This window comes from Ictalurus furcatus, chromosome 8 (genome assembly GCF_023375685.1).
Source record: "Ictalurus furcatus strain D&B chromosome 8, Billie_1.0, whole genome shotgun sequence".
Taxonomy (NCBI): domain Eukaryota; kingdom Metazoa; phylum Chordata; class Actinopteri; order Siluriformes; family Ictaluridae; genus Ictalurus; species Ictalurus furcatus.
This window is the reverse complement of record NC_071262.1, coordinates 25,693,029-25,714,051: the sequence shown is the minus strand read 5'-3', so window position 1 is coordinate 25,714,051 and position 21,023 is coordinate 25,693,029. Positions and strand designations below refer to the sequence as shown.

Below are 21,023 nucleotides of genomic sequence, written 5' to 3'. Positions count from 1 at the left end.
GAAGCTTTTTTTCAGTGAGGGCTTCACAGTTGGGGGCGGGGCACCTGTCTAGCGCTTCCTTTACGTCATCACCATGCGACCGAGTTGCCCTGACGCTGTTGGATGATTTGAAAACACGAGGGATACTTTTGGAGTTAATTTTTTTTTTTCTTTAAAAGTAAGCCAGTTTACCTGGGTTAAACACTCATATGAGCTTTTTTTTTAAGTGGTTGAACGGATGACTTAAATAAAGTAGCGAAAAATCAAATAAATTAACCAAGCTGCTACTTTCTAGCACACCTCCATAGCTAACAGCTAACTCCTCCAAACGTATTTAATTCGATTTAATCAGTAGCCAGCGATTATTTCAGACGAATAATGTAAACTATAATAAGCCAGGATAGTAAGAATAACGTTAATTGTGCTTGTGGTTTGAATTTAAGCATGTATGGTAAGTGAGTGATTATACAATGGCTGGTTGGAAGTAGGTACACTTTGTTAAAGTTGGTTTAGAGAGAAATCGAGTTTAAGTGTCCCGTCGCTGTCCTATCCTGTCCTCTCCCAGGCATGAGCACTGAAGCGCCCGAGAAAGCCGGTGACGAAGGCCCGAGCTCCGGAGGAGGCGCGGGGAGCGGCGGGGGTTCGCGCTTTGACCTGGAGAAGGAGACCGAGTTGCGGTTTGAGGTCGAGGCCGGAGAGCGGGTGCAGCTCGAACTGCTGTCCGGTTTGGCCGAGGTGTTCGGGTCCGAACTGAACCGGAACAAGAAGTACACATTCGGGCCTGGTTCGAAGATCGCTGTGTTCACATGGCAGGGATGCAGCCTGTCACTCAGCGGCAAGACCGAGGTGAGGTGGTGGTCATGTGTTCATTTGCATATTCATGTAGTGGTTGTTTCTATTTGCATATCATAATGAATTAAGATTCGGAGAGAAATGGAATTGAATCTTATCAGAATGGAAAATAATCCATACCAGGGTGCTGTGATGTGGCACAATGCGAAGTGGAGTGTTATTACCAACGCATAGTGAATTATTTTTGTTTAAAGGGATAGTTCGCCCAAAAATTAAAATTCCGTCATCAGTTACTCAGCCTCATGGCGGTCCAAACCCATAAGACTTTCTTTCGTCTTCGGAACACAGACGAAGACATTTTAATGAAACCTGGTAGATTTCTGTCCCTTCAGTTTACATTCCAAGTAACCAAAACTTGCAAGCTCCAAAAAAGTTCGTAAATGCATTGTAAAAGTGATCCATGGGACTCCAGTGGTTTAATCCCAGTTTTATGAAGTGATACAAATGCTTTGTGTGCACAAAAAGAAAACTAAAGTTAAGTCTCCGTTAACAAAATATCTTCGCGTCTGCGTGGATCTTGGACGCAGGCGTGTTGTGTTGACACTAGAGCGAGCAAAAAAACAAAAAGTCCTCCTCTATGACGAAATGTGCAGACATCTTTGTTGCAAAGATTGTTCTATGTGGATCAGTTTGTGTACAGCGTCGCTCTTTCTCTGCTGGAAACAGTGCAATGCTTTCGGTCCCGTTGTATCGCGTTCCAACGGGAAAGTTGGTTACTTGAACTGTAAAGGGAGGGACGGAAATCTCCCAGATTTCATTCAAATGATTTCATTTGTGTTCTGAAGATGAACGAACGTCTTGCCGGTTTGGAACGACATGAGGGTGAGTCATCGATGACAGAATTTTTATTTTTGGATAAACTATCCCTTTAACCACAAAGTGTGTAGTGTTTTATTTCAATTACTATGTTACTATCGATTACTATGTTTAAATAATGAATGAATTATGTGTCACACATTGGGGGGCACGGTGGCTTAGTGGTTAGCATGTTTGCCTCTCACCTCCTGGGGTTGGGGGTTCGAATCCCGCCTCCGCTCTGTGTGTGTGTGTGCGCAGTTTGCGTGTTCTCCCAGTGCTTTGGGGATTTTCTCCACGTACTCCGGTTTCCTTCCCCAGTCCAAAGACATGCACTGTAGGCTGACTGGTGTTTCCAAATTGTCCGTGGTGTGTGAATGTGTATGCGATTGTGCCCTGCGATGGGTTGGCACCCCGTCCAGCATGTTCCCCACCTTGTGCCCAGAGTTCCATGGGATTCAAATTCATAAGCATGAGTATAAGCATTATGGTTGATGGATGGATGGACGGACAAGCTACGTCACTGACGTTATAGCCACAATAAACAGTTGTACCCTCACCAGCATTCATCTCTCTCCTTCTTTCTCTCTCTCTGGTCACTGGGAAACATTGATGATCAGTGATTGATCAGTGGGAAACCGCGATGATCAGTGATTGTCACAGTGTTTGGGAGCATAGGCTCATATAAGCGCAACGCAGTCAGGCTTTCCACACTTGTGGCGAGTCGACTGAACCTGCTCTCTCAACTGTAATGGAGAGCTGAATCGACTACCAGACAGTCAATAATGTCTGCTCAACAAACGTTTTGTCGCTAAGCTCCAATAACAAGTCACCAAATCTAGCGGCAGAGTCTCTAAATTGGCAACACTGTGGCGATGATGTGACTGGATGTGTGAATGCATCGTATTGCATCACAGAAGCTCAGTAGACATTTTATCTGTATACAGGTTACATATGTGTATTTCGTGGGTATGCAATTATAGGCTGTCTTCGCTGTACACAATATCAGCTGCCCTCAACCCAATCCATCAGTGGAAAGCCAACATTGTGACAAGCAGAAGAAGCACCCACATAATATCTGGTCAAGAAGGTTCTAATGATGGTGTGTATGGTAGGTGTAATTAAGTTTGCCAGTGAGTGTGGATACAAGGCAGCTGGCACCTAAGGTGTATGTCTGCATGTAACTGGTGACTCTTTCTATCTCTTTCACTGTATGCAGGTGGCTTATGTCTCCAAAGACACGCCTATGCTGTTGTATCTGAACACACACGCTGCATTGGAGCAAATGAGACGGCAGGCTGAGAGGGAAAACGAGAGAGGGCCGAGGGTACGTCACCTTTCACATCTCATTGTTCTGCATTTTAGTTACAGACGTGTAGTGATGGAAGAAAATTTGAATAACCACTCCGTGCATTTGTGTAGGTCATGGTGGTGGGGCCGACCGACGTGGGGAAATCCACAGTAAGTCGTCTGCTGCTGAACTACGCCGTGAGGCTGGGCAGGAGGCCCACGCTTGTGGAGCTGGACGTCGGCCAAAGCAGCGTAAGAGAATATGACCTAGGAAATTTATATAGTGTCCTCCGCTAATATTGGCACCCTTGGTAAATATGAGCAACGAAGGCTGTGAACCATTCTCTTTGTTGTTTGATCTTTTGTTAAAAAAAAATTCACAAAAATACTCCGGTCTCATGGATATCAAACAATTGCAAACACGACACAGGTTTATCCCCAAAATATCTTTTTTATACATAGGTGTGCAACAATTATTGGCACCCTTTTAGACAATACTTTGTGCTACCTCCCTTTGCCAAGATAACAGCTCTGAGTCTTCTCCTATAATGCCTGATGAGGTTGGAGAATACATGGCAAGGGATCTGAAACCGTTCCTCCGTAGAGAAACTCTCCAGATCCTTCACATTTCGAGGTCCACACTGGTGGACTCTCCTCTTCAGTTCACCCCACAGGTTTTCTATGGGTCTCAGGTCAGGGGACTTGGATGGCCATGACAGGACCTTGATTTTGTGGTCAGTAAACCATTTTTGTGTTGATTTTGATGTTTTGGATCATTGTCATGCTGGAAGATCCAACCACGACCCATTTTAAGCTTTCTAGCAGATGCAGTCAGGTTTTCATTTAATATCTGTTGTGTTTGCAATTGTTTGATATCCATAGGAGCAGAGTATTTTTGTGAATTTTTTTGAACAAAAGGTTCAATGATGAAGACAATTTTTCACAGCCCTCTTTGCTCATATTTACCAAGGGTGCCAATATTAGTGAAGGGCACTGTATAGTCTATTATCAGAGTTTAATGAGACAACTGCTCGATGGATTGTCTACAGCCGTTTTTGTCTACTAAAGGAAAAATGTTTCATACTGTTTTATATTTTCAGGTTTCTGTTCCAGGGACAATGTCAGCGTTGTACATTGAGCGTCCAGCAGATGTCGAGGAAGGCTTCTCCGTCCAGGCTCCTCTAGTCTTCCACTTTGGCTCCACGACACCAGGGACCAATATCAAACTCTATAACAAGGTGAAGACACGTATCTGGGATATACTGTTGAGTTTAAATTGCTTGTTTTTGTTACATTTACAGCCTTTTAACAGACACTTTTATCCAGAGAGACTTATAGAAGTGTTTTGGAGTCTCTATCAAAAACACATCCTCATATTAGTTCTCTAGGTCAGGGGTTAAGAATACCATTGAGAACGTTTTGTGAAAACCAGTAGTTTTAAATTATTGGCATTAATTAAAGAATATAAAAAAATAAAGAACTTGAGCCAACACAAGGGCATAAACGAAGACGAATGAAACAAATCGTTCAATTATGACAGAAGAAACGGTGGCGTGTAAGTGCTCACTTATTATCATTAATATTTACATTTATGGTATTACATTTATCTCATTTATACAACTGGGCAGTTCAGGGTTTAAGCGCCTTGCTCAGGGGCCCAACAGTGGCAGCTTGGCATTTGCTGGGATTTGAACTCATGACTTATTATTTAATATTTTTATTGCCATAGAAGTGAGTCAAAATAACTTCCATTTCTACCATTTAGCCTTTTACCGTCGTTTTTCATTTCGGGCTCCCAGCTGTCTGTACACTTGACCTTTTACGGAGTTTTGTGGGCGTCACTATATGCAAATGAGCGGTGTCTGGAACACGCTTTGCATGATACGGCCGATGAACGTGCTCACACGAGCACAAACAAATGCGTTTTCCGAAACTTATAAAACCGACAGAAAGTATTTGTACGGTTTAGCAGACCGTAAGCAATTGTTTATGTGCAACTTTAGCTAAAAGATTGATTGATGAGGCCTAATAAGGACTACCTGCTGATAGCGGTGCCAGTAAGATTTAGGCCTTGCTTCATCTCTACATGACTGATGCATCAGTGCTTTAGTCTTTTAGTCTGTCTAGTAGTAGCACAATGGAATGAAAGTCAAAAATTTAATCTGTTTTCATCCTGCAATCCCTCTAAATACTCTCTCTGTGTGTGCATGTAGCTGACGTCCTGCCTAGCGGAGGTGTTCTCACAGCGCTGTGAGGTGAACCGGAAAGCCAGCGTAGGAGGATGCATCATCAACACGTGCGGCTGGGTGAAGGGTTCAGGATACCAGGCGCTGGTCCACTGCGCTTCAGCGTTCCAGGTGGACGTGGTGCTGGTCCTCGATCAGGAACGCCTGTACAACGAGCTCAAACGGGATCTGCCACACTTTGTCCGCGTGGTGCTGCTACCCAAGTCCGGCGGTGTGGTAGAACGCTCCAAAGACTGCAGACGGGAGACACGTGACGATAAGATCCGCGAGTATTTCTATGGTTTCCGCAGCACCTCGTTCTACCCACATGCTTTCGACGTGCGCTTCTCGGATGTGCGCATCTACAAGATCGGAGCGCCCTCCATTCCGGACTCGTGTCTGCCACTGGGCATGTCGCAGGATGACACGCAGCTGAAGCTGGTGCCAGTGAGCCCAGGGCGTGACCTGACCCACCACGTGCTGAGCGTTAGCTGCGTGGAGGACGACGCCGAGGCAGGGGAGAGCCGCAGCAGGGGGATTTTAGAGAGTCCGGTTTGTGGCTTCATCGTGGTTACGGCTGTGGACACTCAGGCTCAGGTGATGACCGTACTCGCTCCAGCACCCAGACCGCTGCCTCGACACACACTCCTCATCATGGACATTCGCTTCATAGACCTCAAATGAAGAAGTGGAGGGAAGGGTGGGGACGAGCGGGGGGGGGGGGGGGGGGACATGCTGGGAAAAACAGGAATGTGGAAATGGAGTGAGATTACCATCTGTACATGAACTGAAGTGGGATCAGCAGATGGAGAGATCACTGTGCCCTTATTTTACCAGTGCTTATTCTTCCTCATGTTGATTTTTATTCCTCTCATTTTATTGGTCCCTACTTTCTCTCACCCTCATTTTCTCTCTCTCTGCTTTTCCCACATTTTCTCCATGTCTCGCTTTTCTTTTTTTCTTTTCTTTTTTTTTATCTCTTTCACGCACTATTTCTTTGTACATCCCGTCAGTTTCTTTTCGTATTCATTTGTTCTCACTCTTCCTTTCTTTCTCATGTTTTTTCTTTTTTCTCGTTCTTTCCCCATTCTTCCATTCTTTTTCTTTCCTTAGTTTGTTCTTTCTTTCATTGTCATTTTTCTTGATGTCTCTTTTTTTATCTCATTTCTGTCTTTATTTATTTCCATTCTTGTCTTTCATTCTCACATTTTCCTTCATTTCTCACATTTTCCTTCATTTCTCACATTTTCTTTCATTTTTAATCTAACCTTTTCTTTAATTTTTGTTTTCTTTTTCTTTCTTTCTTTCTTTCTTCATCCCATTTCTCTTTCATTCTCTCTCACCTTTCGCATCATTTCTTTCTCGCTTCTTTCTTTCTTTCTTTCTTTCTTTCTTTCATTCATTCTTGTCTTGTCTCTCAGATATATTTTATTTGATAAAGTATCTTGGACAGATGTTTCTAATAAACGTGTTGAACTGATTTGCCTTGTTCTTATGTAAAATAAACAAATAAATAAATAAACAAACCTGCCGTTTGTTCACTTTAACTCTGACAGAGTGGTGTTTTACAATAAATCCTTGTTTCCCTTTCAAGTTTAAATGTAAATCTTTGGTGTTTTATTGGCTCTTCATGGTGATCAGAGTGTGGAAATGTAGTGAAGACAAGAGTGTGTGCGTTATTTTACATCAGATTTGGTGTTTTATTGGCTCTTCATGGTGATCAGAGTGTGGAAATGTGGTGAAGACAGGAGTGTGTGCTATTTTACACCTGAACCGATGGGAAGTTGAGGCGGTAAGGAGTTGACTCAGGGGAGCGGGCATCAGAGACATTTACACACTCACACACTCACACACACACTGGAGCGTTCACGCTATTCCCTCACACACCATCCAGGTACGTTATAATCACTTTATAATGCTTACAGAAGGTATCGATTTGTCAGGGAAAGCAGTAAACTCCACTATACTCTCTGGACTGACGTTACAGCGATAAGTCTCGGCACTGAAGATGTAACATTAGCTAGCTGGCTAATCCTCTAACCTGAAATGTTTAGTGTTTTGTTTTGGACATAAACTCGTGAGGTGACGTGTAGAAAACACGTCGAAGACCTGCTCAAGCTTAAGCTACTTTACTACACGGATGAAAACAACAAGAGGATTTAAGCGTCCGTCTGTCAGTCGCTAAACTAGCTGGCTGAAACTAGCTAGCCGAGTCAGATATATTGGCCTACCCTGAAAGACCTTAAGCTCTAACTCTTAGCTCCGAATAAAGCCCTGCTGGACACACTGAAACCGTAAGATGAATCAAATCTTGTCTTGTGTGTAGATATATATATATGTATATATTTTGAACATTTCCCTTGTTTTTCCCCCCGTCTTTCTCCTAGACAATTCATTTTTCTGAAATGTCCCAGCTAGCTAGTTTAGCTCGTAGTATCAGGCCGTTTCTTTCCGCTGTGTTTCGACAAACTTTTTGCTATCTCTTTCTCTTTCAATGTCTTTCCTTTTTTTTTCTTTTTTTCACGCACTTCACGTGTACGAGAACCATTTTTTTATTTTTTTTTTTAAAATTGTTTTCTGAAGGGTTAGACTTTGAAAGAAACTCCGTGTGATGTGTTAAAATGCTTTGTTTACAGGACTGGGGATTAGTTTGAGAAGATTAGCATCACTTCAGCTTCCCTTCAGTCCAGAACCATAAACACACACACACACACCCATCTAACATGTAATTAATAAGACTTAATGCTGTAAAGTTGAACGTCTGTTCATTCTTATATTGAATTAATACTTATTTGACACCATGTCAGATTTGTTTTAATGGATAAATTGGTCTTTCTACCACCACTTTTGTGGTTCTACAAACAGGATTCATTCACTTTCGTTGGAAAGAAGTGTGTTACAGACTGTAATTGATCAACTCAACCTACCCTGTACTTCGTTCTGTATGTATAAATTTACAGAAAATAGCCCAGTATGTTGATTTGTACAGTGAATGATGCGTTGATACGAGTGTATCAGGTACAGAAGGTTTTCAGACATGGCTGAGAAACATGGTCCCAACCAGAAATATACCTCTCGACCCGTCATGATTGATTAAGAATGCCTTCACGCGGTATGATTTTCAGCACAAATCCGACATGGTTTAGAAGAAATTCTTTGGTCGTGAGTTGAGAACGTTAACGGCTTGATTCAGTGCCGAAGGGTGGCGAAGTTCTGAACAGAAAAGCGTTAGGAGATTGAGACTTCGAATCTCAGCGAAGAGAGCAAAATTAGTCATCCTGTCGAATTAGGAGGGACGGTATGCTGTTTCCTGTCAATCATGGCGAACCTAGCCAATCGTACGCGTCTGTGAGCTCGTGTATGTGGAAGAGGGTAATCAGCAATTTCCTCAGGTCGTATTCTTTAAGAAAAAACTCAACCAATCAGCATGTTCGGCACCCAAGTCCCACCCCAGAATGTTCCTGGCTTTTAAAAAAGTACCACCTCTCGCGTAGGGATAAATATTGTACCCGGAACGTAATTTAGACCCTGGTCCCTGTGGTCGAAATGCGCAGAGTACCTCGAATAGTCCCTAGTTCCTGGCGAAAGTTCCTGCGGTGGGAAAGCGGTAAGAGTGTGTATGCGTAAGTGTGAAGCAGCGACAGTTCGGACAGACGTCGTCGCCGTCTCAGAGGAGGCTTCACGTTAGGTCTCAGCCTCCCCGCGCGATAGGGAAGCGTTCAGGTGCGTCTCAGTCGGCTCGCTAGTTCAGCAATCAGGACACTGATCAGAGACTCGGCCATTTTAAGGGCCGTCTTGATCGCCGAATTTTTTTTTTTCGATACACCGCAAAAAGCAGGGATCTCATGTCAGTATGCACGGTACGCGAGTCAAACAATCCCATGATGCAACAGGACCGTTACGGATGAGCTCAGAAGAAAAAACGCCTAAGACAGCGTCGGCTCTTTTTAAGTATTAAACTTTTGGTTAAACAGGACTTGTTTAACAATACCCGAATAAATTAACTTGTTTAAGCTTTTTGTCTTTATGATGACGTCGAAGGTCACATGACAACGGTCACATGACAACGCTAACACGGTGAAACGCAAGCAAAACGTTTTAACTGAAAACGTTTCTCATAACGCGACGAGCCATTTATTTGCAGGTTTATCATTCGAGGATGTTCGTCATACGTTCTCACATGGTCCAAACGTTCTCATACAGTGTGACATATAATAATCCTATAATAGACCAAAACAGGGATTTACACAGACTGTGAAGTGCTGTCGTGCCTAATCGGATGCTGATTAGGTTTGTGTAGGTACGTAGGTGTTTTAAATCCGAAATAGTGTCGCTGTGCTTGATACACTCGTACCAGAGGCAATACAGACAGCAGCTGTTAAGCCAGTGATAACATCTAGAGGTGCAGAGCGGGGTAAATGTTCGTTCGTAACTGTGTACGTGTATACATACAGTACGTTTTCCTGTTTCGGTGAACAGCGTGACGTCATTTAGTGACCGCGCCGTAGGAACGCGCATCGACGGCATCAAGACGAATGCGAGTGAAATAAACAGGGTGTCACGTGGTCACACCCTTTCTCTGGTGAGTCAGACATGACAGTAGGAAGAAGGCAAACGATCAGGTTTCAACACGTCGTGTACACACACACACACACGGATGCCAGGGCTGTTCCTTTCTCACATTCGAAAATTGCGAAATGCTTCTGAACAAGTTTGAGCATGAAACAAACAGTGGGTTATTATATTATTATTATTATTATTATTATTATTATTATTATTATTATTTAATACCACAGCGCTGTGGAATTTCGAAGGTGTTGATTATTGTTCTGTGTCAGCAGCCCTGTATCAGAGTAATAGGTTTATATCTGCACTTGTTTTAATATGGTACGGTTTCTATAGTAACAACACATTTAGAGGAACTCGTACGGCGTATGAACTATGTACTACTCTGAGACTGTCGATGATTTTTGAATTTATATTTTTTTCTGTAAGGAGCTGTTTATTTCGCGTTAATGGAAGGAGTCTCGGCACTTTGTAACCGTCAGTAGGTTTTCCTCTATGGGACAGAGGAATTGGAGCTTTTTCGGTTTGTTTACTTGTTAACTTCATGAGAGAGAGAGAAAAGGCTGGTGAGGGAACGTCTTTGGTATAAGAGGAATAAAGCACATCAGGAGGATGGTGTTATAGGAAAATAAAGCATGCAAATAAAAAAATCATCACAACAGCCTGTCATGGATTATTGTCCCGTAACGGCACACTGCTACGTCTTTTATTCCTTATTTATGATCATTTTATTAACGTGTCATTTTTCTTTCCTTCTCACAGGTTGGACCTGCGGCCCGCTTGTAGGACGACGAGAGGAGAGAGAGAGGGGGGGGGAAAGGGGGGGGAGCCGTTCCGGAAATGCTCATAAACTCCATTCTTTTTTGTTTCCCGTAAAACAAAGAGAGGCCTGATGGCTCGCAAAACAGAGCTAGAATGCTTTTGGACTTGCACGGGCACCATGACGTACGCACTCGCCCCAGTGGAGACACACACAGGCGAGGGAGTCGCGTGCGTACGTACAGCCCTCTGAAGGACTCCGGACCTCGCCGTCTTCATATGGATACTGACGTACTCGAGCGCTCACGATATTTCTATACAAAGAGACCATTTTTTGTTTTTTCCCCCAGAAGTATGAGCTGTCATTTAGGCCAGAAGACCACAAGAGCTCCGTTTCCGTCCGTGTTCATAATTACGGTCTTTTATTAGACGGACCGTCCCAGCGGGGCGCCAGGGCTCCTGCAGAGTCTGTGGCAGATTTTTCATTCCATTGTTTCCTTTTCTGTTCAACTCATTATTTCCACGCACGCACGCACCCCTCCGTCGTTCCTACCTCGCGTTCGACTCGTGCGTTCGCGTTCGCATTCCCTCGTAACTTGAGTACTTAGAACTGTATGCCTTGTTCTTGAGAAAGAGTACTGTAAAGTCAGTTAACTGGGCTTCCTGCATCAGCGGCTGCTTTGATCCGGCCTCTCCTTTACTCGCTGAAACACAGGGCTTAGAAACGATTTGCACTAAAAGAGCTTTCACTCGATTATTATTATTATTATTATTATTATTATTATTATTGTTTTTCTTTCTTTTTTCCAAATCGTATCACATTCAAGCCATATACGTATATGTATATTTTCGGAGGAAAATGTCAATCTATTTTTATCACGGTTTCGTTAGATCATAAATTGTGTATGTATTTTTTATGTATAAGCACACCTGCACTGTGTTCGTCTGTGCGAGTGTTCACGAAATGGTTCTGGATGCGTGCACCTTGAATTTTTGAAGCTTTAAATTTTTTTATGATGTTGTTATTCCTGTTGTTTTCCACCTGAAGTTACTATAAAAGTTACTTTTACAATGACGACACTTTCCTCCTGTAGCCCGGCAAGCGGACCACGAACGCTCGTTTTCTGACCCCTCCCACCCGCTTTTAGCTTTCCATTTTCTCCCCAATGCCTGTGGGTCTCGGTGTGGGCGGGGCTCTTGGAGACCCCTCCCCTTCCCGGCGCTTTCGTCCCAGTCGCTATGTGCCCGTATCCGCGGCGACGGTCTTCCTCGTTGGGGCTACGACGCTTTTCCTGTGTTTCACGTAAGTCTCTGAGTTTTACATTCATGACATTAACGTGGGGGGGAAAGTGTGACCGTAGCATCCGTCTTTCTCTGATCGTAGTTGTCCTTGGCTGGCCGAGCGTTTCTCTTCTTCCATTCCTGTCTACAACGCCGTGGTCTTCCTCTTCACCCTGGCCAACTTTTGCATGGCTACGTTTATGGACCCAGGCATCTTCCCCAGAGGTACAAACTCGTGTTTGTTCAATATTAATTAAAGAAAGAATACATATAACTTTTTTTCCCTTTTTTAATAACTAGTTGTTGTTATTTGAAGAGCTCCTGGTTATTGTGTGTGTGTGTGTGTGTGTCACACAGCGGAGGAGGACGAAGATAAGGAGGATGATTTCCGGGCTCCTCTCTATAAGACAGTGGAGGTGAGGGGCATTCAGGTGCGCATGAAATGGTGTTCCACGTGCCGCTTCTACAGACCGCCCCGATGCTCACACTGCTCCGTGTGTGACAACTGTGTCGAGGTACACACACTTTCACCTTCGCATTCTGCTACGCACTTTATCGCGTTGTATCCCTATACGTCTGTTTAATATTTATAGGAGTTTGACCATCACTGTCCGTGGGTGAATAACTGCATCGGGAGGCGGAACTACCGCTATTTCTTCCTGTTCCTTTTATCTCTCACTGCACACATAATGGGAGTGTTTGGATTCAGCTTGCTGTACATCCTGTATCACACCGAACAGCTGGATGAAGTGCACTCTGGAGTTACGTATCCTTTTAACTCAAGGCGTCAGCGAGTCGTATTCGGCGTCTGAGGCAGCAGAGCTACGGTTCTCCAGTTTACTTTTGAGTTGCCATGTCGCTGAGCTAAATGCAGGAACTGAAACGCTTGCTAGCTAAATTAAATGCAGGAACTGAAACGCTTGCTAGCTAAATTAAATGCAGGAAATGAAATGCTTGCTAGCTAAAAGCAGGAACTAAATTGCTTGCTAGCTAAATTAAATGCAGGAACTGAAATGCTTGCTAGCTAAAAGCAGGAACTGAAATGCTTGCTAGCTAAATTAAATGCAGGAACTGAAATGCTTGCTAGCTAAAAGCAGGAACTGAACGCTTGCTAGCTAAATTAAATGCAGGAACTGAAATGCTTGCTAGCTAAAAGCAGGAACTGAAACGCTTGCTAGCTAAATGCAGGAACTGAAACGCTTGCTAGCTAAATGCAGGAACTGAAACGCTTGCTAGCTAAATGCAGGAACTGAAACGCTTTCTAGCTAAATGCAGGAACTGAAACGCTTGCTAGCTAAATGCAGGAACTGAAACGCTTGCTAGCTAAATGCAGGAACTGAAACGCTTGCTAGCTAAATGCAGGAACTGAAACGCTTTCTAGCTAAATGCAGGAACTGAAACGCTTGCTAGCTAAATTAAATGCAGGAACTGAAACGCTTGCTAGCTAAATTAAATGCAGGAACTGAAACGCTTGCTAGCTAAATTAAATGCAGGAACTGAAACAATTGCTAGCTAAATTAAATGCAGGAACTAAAACAACACCAAAAGATAAAATCAGCACTGATTCCTCCAAAGGAAAAGATCTGATTCAATTTGATTTTATTTGTGTAGCTCTTTTAACAGTATATTTAGGGTCTATTTCATTCAAATTCCAGTTTTTGACACAGTGATAACACCACCACTGAACTGAACAAACCGTTTTATTTATAACAATTTTTTCAATTTCACTTCCTCCTCGCATACAAAACAAAAATAAACTCTTATTTATATACCATTAAATAAGTGTCTGATAGAGTGCAAAAAATAAAAATAGTGGTGTTGTAGTGGTTTTTTAAAAAAATAAAAGCTTCGATAAGGTAAACAGATTACATGACTCTGTGAGTTTGTCTATTTCTTAGCGCCAAGCTGCTTAAACTACATATCAAGCGTTTATATAACACATCTAATTTGTGCATAAATGGCTATGTTAAACAAAGATTAATTAAATCAAAGCAAGTATACTTTACCTGCGCACACCGTTGTTGACTCGTCTCCCCTCAGATTCAGTGCTGCAATCGAGGTCCTGCGCGCAATTCTCAAAACGCCCACAAGACAGCGCCATTTATCGGTGGATCCGATATTACAAACCCGATATCCGATTATGGAACAATGCTTAAATATCAGGAAAGAATATCAGTAAAACCGATTATCGGTCGATCTCTAATAAAGTCCGACGCAAACGAACTATGCACACATTTACAGAGTAAATAGTAAATAATACAGAGTGTAGTTTATTGCAGTATTCCTGCACAGTTAGTCTCCATCAGCACTTTCTTAAATGTTGCCCGGGAAAATAGTTTTCTATTTGAACTCCACATAGTAATTTAAGAAATGATGATTATAAGTTCTTAACGCAGTCCTCAGTATGGCAGTGATGTGTATCGCAGGTCTGTTCTTTATCCCAGTAGCAGGACTCACTGGCTTCCACATTGTGCTGGTAGCCAGAGGAAGAACAACAAACGAGCAGGTGTGTGTGTGTGTGTGTTCACATGTGTGAAGATTTAGGCGGTATGAGTATTATGCATGTGTTGGTGGTCGAAACCTGTAAAGTATTTTTTTCGTCATTTCCCCCCACTCTTTTCAGGTTACAGGGAAGTTCAGAGGGGGCGTTAACCCATTCACACACGGATGTTGTAAAAACATCTCGCATGTGCTCTGTAGCTCCCAAGCTCCAAGGTTTATACACTTATTTATTTTGTACAGTTCTATAAATGTATTTTATCTTATGTAGTACCGATCTTGAGGAGAGTGTGTGTGTGTAGGTACCTCGGGAGGTTGAGGGAATCCCAGGCCCTTCAGGTTCAGCCTCCATTTCTGCGGCCTCAACTTTCCGAAGCACAGCTCGCTGCTAAAGTCCTGGACAACGGGATCCAACAGGTATGTACTCTACCCATCAAAAGTTTGTGGACTCTCGACTGGCTGTCTGGCTGTTCTCTTCTGACCTCTCTCATGAGCAAGGCCTATCTGCCTGTACACAACTGCCTCTCTGGGTGTTTTGTTTTGGGTTGTTTTTCAGTGCGAACTTTAGATACTGTTGTGCATGAGTTTATGGCTGGTGAATGTAGATTTTTTGAGGGTTTTAGCCTATTAAATATTACCGCAGTGTGTCATTTCTCATCCGAGAGATCTTGTTAACGTGATCAGCGTTTCGTTTTACGCACGAATAAAGTTGTGTGTGTGTGTGTGTTCTAGTCTAAGAGCAGTCTGGAGGCCATGGAAAGTCAGTCTACAGACATTGAGGCGCCTCCACCTCCCAAACCAGAGCACAGATACCAAGGGCTGCCTCACACACACAACGAAGGTCAGTACTGTAACCGCACCCATACAGTCTGGATCCTTATCCAGTAATAAAATTCAATCTGTGAATTAGGGTCTCACATCATTTTATGTATGTTTCTTTTTATATTTAAATATATATATATATATATATATATATATATATATATATATATGTGTGTGTGTGTGTGTGTGTGTGTATATATGTATATATGTATGTATGTGTATATACGTGTATATATGTTATTTCCCTCATGTTGGTTTCAATATCTTCCAATCAGAGAGCAGTCTCCTGAGTGAAGCTCCACCCACACCTGCATTATATAAATATCGGCCGTCCTATAGCAGTCCGGGAAAAAACCACACGAATTCCACACACAAGGTAGGAAAGTGGGCAGATGTGAACTGACTCTCTCAATCACTCTCACTCACTCTCACTCTCACACACACACACACACACACACACACACACACACACACTGACTCTTCATGTCTTTGTGTTTGTTTTTGTTTTATCTCCTAATGAATCTGTGGCTAACAGTCAGCGAGTAAGTTGTAGCTGTGTGCGTGTGTGTGCTGCTATGTATGTGTGTGTGTGTTGTGTTGTGTTGTTTTGCTCTGTGGTTATATTTGTGTCATGCTGTGCCAATGCCTATGAACATGTTTCTCTCAGTCTTTAGGGTCGGGTTCTGCTTTTCTTCTCCTGACCCTTTGGTTAACATGATGTGAAACCAAATCATTGTAAAAGAACAAAATTTCAACTCTTGATGTTAGAATTTCCCTAAACGATTCTGTCGTCGTCTTACAGACAGGATGTGGGAGAACATGTCTCTTCCTCTCCGCTTTACGTCTGCAGTTCTGTATCATGCTTACAAAGCATTTTTAGGCTTAAAGGCGATGTACTGCTCGCACGCTGCCGAATAACGGACATCAGGCGGTGCGAAAACGCTGAACGCGTGCACAAGATGGCCGCTAAGCCGTGTTATATCTTTACTTTTACAGGTATGAACAAATAAACCGGGTTAATTGTAATCGCTGGCTGTGATTGTGCTTTGATTAGCAGGGTTCACTTCCATGTGATATATATATACAAACACACACACACAAACAGTAGCACAGGATTATTTCTTCAATAACAATAGTCATAATCTCACCCAAAGTCCACACATTAAATCCATTCAAATTACTTGATTCAAACGTATTGTTTGTTACGTCGATATTTTCCACGTCGCGTCCTTTATAACTTAGATCTATCGCTTGCCTTTGTAGTTTTCCTCGCACACAATTAAAACAGTATCTTGACCCCTTTCTGTCGTGTCCCGTCTCATTTATACTACGACCACTACTAGTGTGAATCCATTAGGTTTGGGTTTAGTATTTGTTCCTGTTTCACATCATGTTTAAACCTCCCCCGTGTTGCTGCTGCTGTTTGGAGCATTTGGTACACTGTCTCCTTCTGTGTGTCTTTCTCTCAGATGAATCGGGGGGACAGTGTGACAGAGTCGCCCTCCGTCCCCTTGTCAACTGGGCACGCCAGCTATCGCTCGGAGCCCAGTCTTTCGGGCCGGGGGATTTCTGGGTGGCGACCAGGAGGGGGAGGGGAGGGAGGCAGAGCAGGCTCGGGGGGACTGGGTGGGCCCTCTGCTCTCGGAGGGCGGTCTTATCCTTCCTTCACTGACACGCTCCTACACTCGGCGGTGGTTTCGTGCTCCTCCAGCATCCGCTCTGCTCAGACCCACAATGCACTGGGGCCACTGCTGTCTGAGGGCACGACCTCTACCAGCTATAAAAGCTTGGCCAATCAGACACGGAACGGCAGCCTGTCCTACGACAGTCTCCTGACGCCCTCGGAGAGTCCGGAGTTCGAATCGGCCGCTCCCGAGCTGTCCCCGCCCAGGCCGGCACCCCCACGCTCGCTCGGTTCTACTCCTGCAGCTCCGCCCCTCATGGGTTATACCTCACCGTTCTTGTCTGCTCAGCAGAGGGAGGGCTCGCTCCAAGCCTGCCCTGCTCCTCTAAGACCCTCCCCCAACAGACCTTTCCTGCGCCCCACGAGCCCGCCCCCTTCCCGAGCTCCGCCCCTGTCTCCTCGCGCTTGCTCTTTGGGTTCACCGTCTCCTGGCCCCGCCCCAGGAATCACGCCTTTGGGCAAATCGTTATCCTACACAGGTGGAGCGGAGTTACGGCAATGCCCAAATATCACAGGGGGTGGGACTTCCACGTCAAAGTGAGTAACGCCCACAGATAATGCCGTTCCATTTTTCTGATCTAACCCACCCCCCCCTTCCCCCCACATCGTCTCTCCTTTAATGATGGTAAAGTTCTGTGTCCCTGCTGAGGTTTGGTGCTCTGTGTTTTTTGGGTTAATCTCTCTCTCTTTTTGATCAGTAATGTGATATCTTTCTTGCTACATATTATTTCCACTCTTCTGCTGCCTCTTCTTCGTTTGCCTGTGTGTCTGCCATGGTCTTGTCCTACCATTCCCTTTTCCTCCTTTATTTTTTATCTGCCTGCTCTTTTCCGATCTTCCTCTCTTCCTGCCTCTTCCTCACTTCTCCTGCCTTGTGACCGTTAAGGATGACTCGGTGTCTGTGCTAAGGTTTGTCTCTCTTTGTTCATTCTGTTTGTGTGTTACTATAAACATGTGTGTGTGTGTGTGTGTGTGTGTAAGTTTTTATGATAAAACATGCATGCTTCAATCCCATCCTGCATGTATGATACCCACTGTTGTAATGGGGGAAAAGGCAATACATTGGGGAAATTTAATATTAGGTTAGGTAGAAGAATTGTATATTTTTTTCCTTTGAACTATTACCATGAATAAAGAAAAAAAAAGCTGAATTTTTAATGCTTTAATATTGTTAATGACTCTAGTGTAGGTACAGTGTACTACGTAAGTATTCACTCTCCCTTCAGTATTATGGACTGTTTCATGGTGATGTATAAACACTACAACATGTGGGAAAAGTTCAAGGGGTGTGAATACTTGTTCAAGGCACTGTAATTGAAAATCATGAAATGATGAGCACGATGTATCACCGAGCCCTGGCTCTTAAACTTACACTGACACAACAACGTGTTGTTGTTTTGTTTTTTTTTACTTTACTTATGCCTCTCTCTCTCTCTCTCTCTTTTTCCGTTCAATCATCCAGCTCTAGGCAGAGACTGACCAATCACAGCACCCACGCGCACAAACCAAGCGGTGGCGTGAAGAAAGTGAGCGGCGTCGGAGGAACAACCTATGAGATTTCAGTATGAGTGTTTCGTTTTTGTTTGTTTTTTTTAAACGACACACAGGATTCACTCGCGTCTTCTGCCACGAGGACGACCAGAGAGCAGATCATCCATGTAAGCAAAAAAATAAACAAGTAAATAAAAATCTAAATACAAAGACGACACGAAGGAAGAAGGGGAAAAAAAAAAAGATCGGAAAACAAATAAACTCATCGTTGATCCAGCTTTGGAGGAAGAACGCTTAAAACGTGGATTAGTGAATAAAGAGCCTGGCTCGAGTTTCTGAGACTTGCGTATCATGCTACATGAATGTCCATGATTTTTTTTTTTTTTAAAACATATTTAAAGAGTCGTTTAACATCCACGAAGGCTGTTCAATCCAGACCGGAGTTGCCAACCTTGCTGTACGAACGATCGCTCATAGACTCCAATGGAAATCAAAATCACAAGTTGTTTTCCCTTCGTACTCTGGACTTTCATTTTCTTTGTATTTTTTTATTTTATTTTTGTTTCTTCTCCTAATTTTATTTTATACAGGTACTGATACAGTATATTGTAAGAATTATTGAATATGAAATAGGAATGCCAATAATAGTAGCACGTAGGCACTGCTTTGTTTTTTTTGTTTGTTTTTTTTTTGCTGTTGGATATAATAGACGGCTGCATCAGCCAATCAGAACCCGAGCTGGAGTTCACAGCCAAAGAGACAAGTGTAGTCAGGGACGTGCTTTTGACAGACAGCACACTTGGCAAATACAAGTGAATGTAACATCTGAATTATTTACAGCACAAAATGTTTTGTGATGGGGGAAAAAAAACCATCTGGATGCTGTACGAGATATTTTGTGCAAGATAAAAGGTTCCTTTTGGTTCTTATTTGTCTTATCAATCAGGAAGGAGCCATTTCAAAATCGTTTGCCAGAGTAGAGCGCTCTGGTCCCGAGTTCATACATGCTGGATGCCCAGTACGCCACTGAGACGGGGGAACGCTTCGTGTTCTTATTTTCTATTTTATTTTAATTTATCTTTTTATAGCGAGTGGTTACGGTTCAGAGCTGGAGTATGAGATGTTTTCTGACCATCATCACTTTGAGGTTTGCAAGCTGAATTGCTCTGTGTGTGTGTGTGTGTGAGTGAGTGAATGAGCATGAGAAAATAGCAGAGAAACAATTGTTGATGTCTCAAATTATTCTACTAGAGCACATTCCAGCTTTGAATCTCTTCAGAGACTCTGCTAAGTGTGTGTGTGTGAGCGAGAGGCGAAAACAGGACATGTAAGCGTGACGTTTAATTTTAGCTTTGAGGTCTGAAGACCAGTGACCGGTCAGTGTAACGTAAACGAGCTTATGCAGTGACACACACAAGTATTTTTTACTGAAAACCTTTTCTCATTTCCACCATGGCCTTATGAAGCCTTTTTAACTGTACTTTACCTGCACGATTTAACAGGACGAGAGGATTAAGTTCAAACGGTGGAGGTTTTTTTCTTTTTTCTTTTTCTACCTGTCTGTATTTCTTTAATGCGGGTGACACTGGCTCACATGAGCCGACACGTTTCCAACAGAACAATAAATAATATTGCAACACTGAAATTATACTGTTTCGCTTCTTTAAAATACAGAATGAACATATACATTCGAATGTAAAGCACTGATTCTTCCACGCGTATAATTAAAGGTGTAGTCTGTAATATTTTTAAAGAGTTTTTTTTATTAATGGTGTAAGGGAATAAAACAAGACGGGGCATGCTGTTGTAGGACGAGTGTCAACGATGGGGAGGCGTGACATTACTACTAATATGCGGAAGTTGTTTTGCTATTTTCCTATAACATCACATCCTGATGGGGAAAGGTTGTTTTATTACTCTTATACCACAGCAATAAAGGTAACTTTGAATTCAATGGCCGAAACACATCTCAAAAATGTTGGGGCGGGGGCAACAAAAGGCTGGAAAAGTAAGGGTTACTAAAAAGAAACAGCTGGAGGAACAGTTTGCAACTAATTAGGTTAATTGGAAACGTCAGTAAGATGACTGGGTATAAAAAGTGTATCTTAGAGAGGCAGAGTCTCTCAGAAGTAAAGTTGGGATGGAATCCGGATGGAAGCATATGTTATGTTGCTCTAAAACCTGTATATACCTTTCAGCATTGATTGTGCCTTTCCAGATGTGCAAGCTGCCCATTCAATAGGCACTAATGCACCCCCATACCATCAGAGATGCAGGGCTTTTGAACTGAGCGCTGATAAAAAAAAAACTGGCTGGTCCCTCTCCTCTTTAGTTCTCTTTAGTTTAGAGGACGTGGCGTCTGGCCCCAGAACAGTTTCCCACTTTGCCTTGGTCCATTTTAAATGAGCTTTGGCCCTGAGAAGACGGCGGCGTTTCTGGACCATGTTCACATATGGCTTCTATTTTGCATGATAGAGCTTTAACCAGCATTTGTGGATGGCACGGCGAACTGTGTTCACAGACAATGAGTTCTGGAGGTGTTTCTGAACCCATGCAGTGATTTCCATTAAAGAATCATGCCTGTTTTTAACGCAGTGCCGCCTGAGGGCCCGAAGATCACGGGAATGCAATATTGATTTTCACACTTGTCCCTTGCACACAGAGATTTCTCCAGATTCTCAGAACCTTTTGATGATATGTACTGTAGATGATGAGTTATTCATCAATATTCTTCACAATTTTACGTTGAGGAACATTACTCTGAACTTGTTCCACAAATT

General features: G+C 43.1%; 2 protein-coding genes across 5 annotated transcripts; both read left to right on the top strand.

The window, feature by feature from the left end:
- The first annotated feature begins 84 nt into the window (after positions 1-84).
- On the top strand, positions 85-5,855 carry clp1 (cleavage factor polyribonucleotide kinase subunit 1). Of its 2 annotated transcripts, none has more exons than XM_053631731.1 (6): positions 85-157; positions 545-825; positions 2,846-2,953; positions 3,049-3,168; positions 4,017-4,154; positions 5,130-5,855. In XM_053631731.1, exons 2-6 carry the CDS (start codon positions 547-549, stop codon positions 5,823-5,825), a joined length of 1,341 nt encoding a protein of 446 aa, XP_053487706.1. In that variant the 5' UTR covers positions 85-157; positions 545-546; the 3' UTR covers positions 5,826-5,855. The 2 variants fall into 2 exon arrangements, with proteins under 2 accessions (XP_053487706.1, XP_053487705.1); XM_053631730.1 differs by having other exon boundaries at positions 110-430.
- A 9-nt stretch (positions 5,856-5,864) lies between these two features.
- On the top strand, positions 5,865-20,633 carry zdhhc5b (zinc finger DHHC-type palmitoyltransferase 5b). Of its 3 annotated transcripts, XM_053631725.1 has the most exons (13): positions 5,865-7,035; positions 7,778-9,872; positions 10,470-11,769; positions 11,851-11,972; positions 12,105-12,262; positions 12,341-12,513; positions 14,151-14,253; positions 14,371-14,462; positions 14,549-14,663; positions 14,979-15,087; positions 15,344-15,444; positions 16,538-17,289; positions 18,215-20,633. In XM_053631725.1, exons 3-13 carry the CDS (start codon positions 11,633-11,635, stop codon positions 18,318-18,320), a joined length of 1,968 nt encoding a protein of 655 aa, XP_053487700.1. In that variant the 5' UTR covers positions 5,865-7,035; positions 7,778-9,872; positions 10,470-11,632; the 3' UTR covers positions 18,321-20,633. The 3 variants fall into 3 exon arrangements, with proteins under 3 accessions (XP_053487700.1, XP_053487699.1, XP_053487698.1); XM_053631724.1 differs by lacking the exon at positions 7,778-9,872; XM_053631723.1 differs by having other exon boundaries at positions 5,865-9,872.
- Positions 20,634-21,023: the final 390 nt, after the last annotated feature.

Excerpts from the sequence above, each read along its gene's own strand:
- zdhhc5b (XM_053631724.1), top strand. The coding sequence starts at position 11,633 with ATGCCTGTGGGTCTCGGTGTGGGCGGGGCTCTTGGAGACCCCTCCCCT. Across the intron at positions 11,973-12,104 it reads CCCAGGCATCTTCCCCAGAG|CGGAGGAGGACGAAGATAAG; the intron begins GTACAAACTCGT and ends TGTGTCACACAG. Across the intron at positions 14,664-14,978 it reads TGGACAACGGGATCCAACAG|TCTAAGAGCAGTCTGGAGGC; the intron begins GTATGTACTCTA and ends TGTGTGTTCTAG.
- clp1 (XM_053631730.1), top strand. Across the intron at positions 826-2,845 it reads CACTCAGCGGCAAGACCGAG|GTGGCTTATGTCTCCAAAGA; the intron begins GTGAGGTGGTGG and ends CACTGTATGCAG. Across the intron at positions 3,169-4,016 it reads TGGACGTCGGCCAAAGCAGC|GTTTCTGTTCCAGGGACAAT; the intron begins GTAAGAGAATAT and ends TTATATTTTCAG.